The sequence below is a fragment of the Cheilinus undulatus genome, linkage group 24, assembly GCF_018320785.1.
Source record: "Cheilinus undulatus linkage group 24, ASM1832078v1, whole genome shotgun sequence".
In the NCBI taxonomy this organism is placed as follows: Eukaryota; Metazoa; Chordata; class Actinopteri; order Labriformes; family Labridae; genus Cheilinus; species Cheilinus undulatus.
Genome location: NC_054888.1, coordinates 17,217,011 through 17,225,259, shown reverse-complemented (window position 1 = coordinate 17,225,259; position 8,249 = coordinate 17,217,011). Strand labels below are relative to the sequence as shown.

Sequence of the window (8,249 nt, the reverse complement as noted above, 5' to 3'; positions counted from 1 at the left end):
GATTAATTTACAAATTAAAAAAAACACAAAGAAGCCCTAAAAGGTCTTGAATTCAAACATATTATTTTGAGCTGTTTTCCACTAATAACTACGGTGGCCTGAAAGTGCAATACAAAATCCCAAAGTCTGAAATACTTTTCCAAAGCTTGAAACAAATTTAAATTGACAAAAACAGTATTACATTTCAATGAACAAATTTTTATTAAAACAATTTTGCAAATGAAGAAGTAACCTCTGACAATTGGTACATTCACTTTCCATAAGATATTATGTTTTGTTCCTTTGTAAAAATGTTCTGTGACCCGTAAATTTGCCTCAGCTCATAAAAAGGTGATTTTTTAGAATGTAAAATATACATTTTGTAATTTTTTAAAGTGCACTGCTAATGTAAATGTGTCCCAGGAAATGTTAAACTGTTTTCGTCACTGTAAATGTATTTATTTTTTCATTATTTTTATTTTTATTTTTTTTACAAATGTAAATTTGTTTTATCATTTGCAGTACACAACTATTGTACTCAAGTCCAAGCACACTTACTTTGGTTATAATTTACTTAAGTAAAAGTACTCCAACCAGGTTGTTCAGGTAACGTCACACCTCCGTAACAAAGTGAAATACACAAAATTGACGGTGTTAAATGAACTCATACAGTTATATTTAACATTTCAAAAGTGTCTATATTAGCCCATGCTACGTGTAACTTATCTACTCTTTTGAAAGTGTTGTAAGTGTATAATATGACATAGCTGCAGTAATTCCTCAAAATCTGTGGCATACTGATGAAGAATACGCACTATGGGTCCTTCAGGAGCACCCGAAGTCACACATCTAACTCGGTGGATAACTTCATTCATGGTGTAAATGTGTCTCACGTAAAACAAACAAAAATCTGGGAGAAACATGAGCAAAAACCTTCAGCAGGGATCACCATATGACAGGAAACATCCAAACACAACAAAACACATCTAATACTGCCCAAGGGCATGATGGGAAACTCCATTTCACTCAGAATGGAGTTGAAATTACACTCTAGGAGTAAAAATATTTACTTTTCCCCGTGGTCATTTGTCAAAAATGTTTGTTGATATACATTTTCTTTATGAAATGTTAAAATGTTTTAATTAATGTAAAGTGAAAGTGCACTTCCAGGCCACAGTAAAGAACAGCTCAGTTTTGGACGTTATTTCAAAGTCTCTTAGTCACTATCTAAGTCTGACTCATCTGTTGTATTAACAGCCTTCCACAGGTCATCTAGTAACTGCCAATCATTTTCTTAAAATTTTGAGAAGTTTAGTCATCATAGAGCAGCCATCTTATCTGGAGATAACGGCATAAATTAGTCAATAACTAATGCTTGCTTCCACATTTCAGCTCTCTTTTGCTTAAAACATACTTTTGGTGGCGATGAGTCTGTAGCTCTCAAAGGGTCCCCTGATATCCCAAAAAGGGACATTTTCTATCTCTTGGCAACATGATAAATAGCTTGAATGCACAGTAAAAAAATTGAATACTTTACCAAACAGTAGAACCCAACAGTTTCATATGCAATTTAATTTTATCTGGTTTGATCTAATTCATTAATAAAATGTATAATCTGAGTGTAAATATTTTGAATGGTAAGGAATATCCTAATACAGGAACAGTTTCATTGTCAACACTGAGCACAGCTGAGTTTATTTACAAAATACTTTTATTGAGAGTTTTGTGGTTGTGTTTGGAGGTGAATATGCAGGCAGTAACAGCAAACAACTGGAAAAAAGATGCAAAGGCATGTAAAGAGACTGAAAAACTGAATAAAAATGGACAAAAATCTTCATTTTTTCATGTGTAAAAGAATTATTATAAAAGAAAACACTGCAAAAAATATCCATCTTTGGTCATTTGTGGTTTTAACAAGCTTATTTCTTTCCTAAAAAGATTGAAGAATTCTGCCAAGTGATTCTAGGGAAAAAAATCCCTGATTGAAGATAAGTGGAGATCAAATATTTCCTGATGAATGAGTCTGCATAGGAAGCTAAAAGGCACTTTTTATCTGCCAAAACTGACAAGCTGATAAAACAATTTCTTTATTTTTTTATTTTAGATGGGAAAAAGTCTAAAAACTATCATTATGATGGGATGCTATGAACCCTAAGAGATGTTTTGTTAAATATAAAATGTTGTTAATTCTTGTAATTTTCCGTTAAACTTGTCAAAAGATAAAGTAAACATTAAATCTCCTTGGCCATAGCGACAAAAGGAACCTCCTGACTTTGGCACAATCTCTCACGTCTTTTCAGGAAAATAATGAAGCCCTTTTGGACGCTGGCAGACATTTTTTGCAGTGTAGAACAGAAAGACAGGGTTGAAGGTTTCAGAGTAGAGACATGGGAAAGAAAAAGACTTCATTCAAAGAAATTAAAAAATCAGCGCTGTCGATCCCAGCGCCAGATGGAGGCGTCGTCGCACACAGCGATCAAAATGCTGCTGTCGCGACTGAAGCTGGTTTGTCGGATCGCTGACGTGCATTTGGGGAGGGTGAGCGTGGTGCACCTGTGAGATGGAGTGAGACGCTGTAAGGCTGTAGTTCTGGATCATTAGAAGGGACAGATGATGATTTTTCTATCTCTTACTTTGCTTTATGAGGATCCTCAACTTCAAGGTCCCACACGTAAAGCTTCCCCACCTGGTTTCCAAGAGCCAGCATCTGGAAATCAGCAAAATGGCCAACAAAACCTTCAATTTTAGCCAAGTTCTCATGAATGCGAATGGTTTTTCTGCAGTTATTGATGAATAATAAATGTTTTTACCTTCTGCCAGAAGTCCATGGAGAAGCGCATGTACCAGATGTCACACTGGCTGTAGTCAAAGCGTCCCAGGATCGTCACGTTGGACTCATTGGGTTTGATATGATCGATGTCGTCCTCCATCCTGCCTGGTTTCCAGCATACAATCGCATTTTCACACGACTGAAGCCAGACAGGATTGATAAATAGTGGGCATTAAAGAAAAAGGGAGTGTTTGACCTACGTTATGCTTCAATTTTTCAGTTTTTACAGTTAAACGTAAAAGCAGATTTCCAAAAACAATGTGAGCAATTTTAATGATCCTTGACTTTCATGCACAATTTACTCCCAGGAAAACATTCAAGCATATTTTGCACATTTTTCTAAACTAATTTCAATCCCAAAAGTACCAAAGCAACGGTTCTTTGGGGGATTATTCATAGAAACTGAATCCTCAATTTAAAAAGTTGATACTCCTTTAAGATTTTCCCATGAACTGGTTGTCAAAAGAAGTCCATTTAATCAAAATTAAGTGCAATTCAAACACAGGAAGGTGCCCAAGAGCTGACTGGAGCTGTTGTATTCTTAATAACTAACTTGCCTTAGAAAGAATAAGATCCCCGAGCCACCGCACACAGTCCACGTAGTTTCTGTGGATGTCTCGCGTGGAGAAGTCAGGGAAGTGAATTTTCTGTGAGACAAAAGGCCTGAAGAGGAAAATAACACCATGTCAAAGAGGATTTCTTAGCCTTCAAGTGTGAAAACTAACACTGGGGACATTTCTTTGCTCTTCTTGCCTGTTAGTCTTGGAGGGGTTGTACTCATAAGACCCTCGGATTGCTTTCTGCATCCTCTCTGAATTGATTCTCCAGAGTTTGAGGGAGTGATCCATCCCGCACGACATTATCTTCTCACCTAAAAGATCAAAATCCTGCAGAAAAACAAGGACACATTTTAGACTATGTATTCTTTATGGTTGTTTATGCAAACAGAGGCTGATAAAAGACACTCACAGCACTCAGGACTTCATCTCGATGACCCTCTACTCCTCCAAATATCGCCACTAATGTGTCGGTTTGTATGTTCCAGAGACGAAGAGCGTGATCTGAGGAAACGGTCATGTTAATAAATCTGTGTTTTATGAAAAAGCGGAGAGCAAAAATCCTTCATCATAGGATTAAATTCTGCTGTTAGAATCTTTGAGATAACTGTCTGGAATTTCCATAGAGGAAATGTTCGTAGAATGTAGGCGAATTTGCTTTAACATTGTCATGAAACGTAATGATGAATATTTGGGGGGTGAATATTTGAATTTGTTTATTTGGTGGGGGCTTTGAAAGTTGTGGAAATTATCTGTAATTTCTCTTTTTTTGTTTTGGAATTTGATTGGAATTTTTGGAGGGAATTTCCACTTAATTTTTTTCCAGAATTTTAAAGGACAATTTGGGTAACTTTTTTGAATGTTTGTTTGGAAATTTTCTGTAGTTTTCCATGGTATTTGGGGGGAATCTGATTGGAAATTTTGGGCATATTTTGCTTTGAAATTGTTGAAAATTTGCTTAAAACTTTTCTGTAATTTGGGGAAAAAATGCTTTTAATCTTAAGGTGTTTTAAGACAAAATCAGTGAAGTGTTTGGGAAATATTGAAGGAAATATGGGTAATTTTTCAACTTTTTAAGCCTGTATTGATAGAGGAGGACAGTGGATAGAATGGTAAATAAGGACGAGAGAGTGGGGGAGAGACATGCAGGAAATGGTCGGACTGTAACCCGGAACGCCTGCGTACATGGGGTGCACCTCAAACCACTAGCCCAGCTGCGCCCCCAATTTTTTAAAACTATTTTATTTATAATTTTTCATCTTTTACAAGGAATAAAAAGGACAAAGTTACCATTAAGGAAAACAACAAATCATACGATGCAACTCCCAATGCTGTGCATGAAGCACGGATCTCAGGAGGTTAATAATCTAAACAACTTGCTCTAGAAGAAGATCAATCTACTGTATATGGGCCTTCAGTCAAAAATATCTTGGAGGTTTGTCTAAAATAAGATTAATTGCTGCTTTTGGTCAGACATTTATGATAACCATGTTTCCTTTGTGGCTCACATGTAAATCATCTGACATTTGTAACTGTGGTTTCTTTTCATGTAGAGTGGCCTACATTAGTTTTAGAAGTTATTGCTATTTACTCTGATGAAAAAGAAATATTTGTGTGGTGTTTTAGTTCTCACACACAGCAGTAAATCTCTTGTAGCTGAAATAACACTTTGATTGCACAGTCCAGACTGCAAACATCGTCACGCCCTTTATAATAATGAGAGGAATATGCTCTGGACGGGCACCATGGTTTCAAAGTCAACATTCACCTGACCAAATTAAAGAATAAACTTTGCTGCAACCTCATGACACCCTCAGGGAATCAAATTAAGGAACCACGTGGCAATCAAGCAGTCATAAAGCTTTAAATCTGGCCTCATTTATAAAAGTTTATGGATGGGAAAGATGCAGATCAGGGATGAAACAGAACTTTTAGTGGTGAAATGACCTCTTTAAAGCAATGACAGTCCATGTTTTATCAGAGAATATGTGACAACCAGCAGGCTTTCCTGGATTGTGTTTACCTTTACTGACTGACAGAAGAAGATTTGGATCCCTAGGGTGAAACTTGAGCTCGTTGATGGCGTTTCCGTGACCGACGTAATGCTGCAAAAGAAAAATAAAGGGGGTTTAAATTGTAGACGGTATTGCAATTTTTTTAACACACTGGAAACTTTATTTTACATTTAGAAACATATTCCCTTCATGATTCAGGCAACCTTTAGAAGTCTTTTTTTGTTTCAAAGACAGAAAGCAGTAAAACATGCACATTTTAATTCATTTAGCTCTAAGGGTATATATACTGGCTACATATTGGCCAATGTTGGTTAATCTGTGATACGCTATAATCGGCCCGCCGATCAATCGGTCGGCCTCTAGCGTTTATCAACAGGTTGTGCATATGTGTGACTCTTACTTTGATACACTGCATTGTGATGTGGTTGATCACCCGGATGATGCCGCGGGAGCCGGCGACAGCCAGCAGTGGGTGGCTTGTGTTGGTGTCATAGGTCCAGGCACACGTGTAGAAGTTCTCGTCAGCCTTAGCGTTTAGGTCAAGGAAATCGAACTAGAGAATTCAGCTCTTGATTGTAATAAGTGTGATCTAAGTGTTTCACGCCTTTATAAAAAGAGAGCAAGGAAAAACAGAAGAAGAATATGCTGATTGGTTTCATAATAATAGTTGAAACAAAAACTGGACTCCATCTGTGTTTGATTTGAAGCAAGAGCTGTTTTACAGAACCAAAGGATACGTCTGCGTCGACATAAGATTGCAGGAGTCGTATTTCTCCCTGAGAGTGGCACTCATACAGAGTTACCTGTGGACAAAAGACAACATAACTTCAGTTTTGAACTAAATAACAAAGGAAAAAGAAAAGTATTAAGGGACAATCAATACTATATTTTTCTGTGTTTATACCGGCTAAAAACACTGAAGTAAAGGACGTAAAAACTGCTCATTCAATGCCTTGCAGAGTTATGTTTTAGAGAATACAAGCAGCATTAAGAATATAGGCAACTTTTAGAGCTTACCCTGTTGCTTCCAACAGTGGCAAACACCAGTGGGTCTCCCTCCTTGCTGTGCCAGTTAAACTGGACTCCAAACAGAGGCTGGCCATGGTCCTCCTGCACAAACATTTTAAAAAATCCAAATAGTGAAAGGGCCCTAAATTCAGTTAAATGCAGGCTGTTGAAACATCCACTGGAAGGTTGATTTTGTTGAACCTTTAACCCAAAATTTAGATGAACATTCACGTGCATTGACGCATGTGTTTCTGGGTACATTTTGGTCCAGGGCTCGGGTCTGTACTCACCCTTAAACTGTTGACACATTTAAAAGAATATCTGCATTTCTTGGACTTCCATTTGCCTTTTCCCCACAGCTTTCTGCCCGGAGCGTTGGCGGTGTTGGTGGGTGTGTCTGGACGCTCTGTGTTGGTTCCACTCTCAACACTGACAGCATCATCCTAAAAATGAAAAACAGAACACAGATGACTTTTGCAGTTTGATTGCAAATATCTACCACGCTCCTGTAGATGTCTGCACACCCTTATGGAGTCTTTATTCCTAAGTGGCATGTAAAAGCGCTCACATACATCACATTTTTATCATAAAATTCGCAATAATTTGCATAATGCTTCTGAATTAATTCAGCACTTAAATTATTATTTTTTAGTCTTTCAGTAATTTTTTTGGACCATTGTTTTTTGACACTTTATGCAGCCAATGTAGGCTGACAAGATGTAAACATTGTTTTCTAATCACAAAAATGCAGATTCTGCCCTCTTGAATGGAATAACACTAAACCCCAGATTTATTTAACTTTCTTAGACCTATCTGTAGAGATGTTGCCACCAATTCTAACCTTAATTCAAGGTTTAACAATAAAAACATAACCTCAACGCACATATTAAACACATCTTCCTCACTTTACCTGTTTTAGCAGCTCATGCTAACCTTTACTTCAAGTTGCACGTGAATGCCTGAGCATAAAAACAACTTACCTTCAAACATACAACAAAAACAAAGCCCAAAATATACGACTGTGTGCATGTTGAGGATTTTTGAACAGAATTAATTGGTTACAAGCTTGTATCATGAAAGCAGGTTAACTTGCAGCAACTGTTGGAGGTGAACAAAGCTGCTAGCTAACCACTTTAGCCGGCCGGCTCTGTTAGCATGATGCTAGCTCGCTAGGTGCGTTTTGAGGGTCGTTATTCAAAGAAACAAACTCATTTCAGCTGCTTACATTCTCGTCTCCTGATAAATCGGGGTTACTGTTCTCGTCACTGCTCAGTTTTTGTTTTTTCGCTGGTATTTCTTTTCCCGCTTGAGAGGGGGACTCGGACATGTTCTTATTTTCCCTCATTTTGGCTCAAACTACCCCACTTCCGCTCTGCTGCCGCAAGTGCTGCCGGGTATCGTAGTTCGAATCATTCTGAGGTCGTAGATAATGTATTTTCTCGACATTTCTTTCAAATTTAATAGGAATAAGTTGATTTTCAAGCCAGATCTGCATTTGAAAATACAAATATATATATATATAAATAAAAATTAAAAGTTAGACACACAATGTCTACAATGATGTTTAAATTTGTTAAATACTATTATATGTATGTTTGGTCTGGAAGATGCTTGCTAGATGTCTTCTGTCAATATATTTGTTTTGCTTTCCTTTTTTCAAAAATAATTTATTAAACTGTTTGAGATTTTAGTACTCCATTTAGATCAGGCTGACTAGAGCTAAACACATTTTTTCTGGCCCTTAATATTGCAATAAAAACAGTTTTGAGAAGAATACATTTTTCCAGAGATTACTGGAACTCAAAATAAAGGCTGTGAGAAATATCAATCAATGCCCCACATTCCTCTAAGTTATCTAAA

General features: G+C 37.0%; 1 protein-coding gene across 1 annotated transcript; it reads right to left on the bottom strand.

Annotated features, from left to right (window-relative positions):
• Positions 1-1,672: 1,672 nt before the first annotated feature.
• eed (embryonic ectoderm development) lies at positions 1,673-7,771 on the bottom strand. The gene is made up of 12 exons (XM_041781487.1): positions 7,615-7,771; positions 6,680-6,832; positions 6,399-6,491; positions 6,119-6,184; positions 5,782-5,907; positions 5,390-5,471; positions 3,779-3,870; positions 3,563-3,696; positions 3,367-3,472; positions 2,790-2,948; positions 2,613-2,686; positions 1,673-2,532 (listed from the first exon to the last, which is right to left on the bottom strand). Exons 1-12 carry the CDS (start codon positions 7,732-7,734, stop codon positions 2,406-2,408), a joined length of 1,332 nt encoding a protein of 443 aa, XP_041637421.1. The 5' UTR covers positions 7,735-7,771; the 3' UTR covers positions 1,673-2,405.
• Between the last annotated feature and the right edge of the window lie 478 nt (positions 7,772-8,249).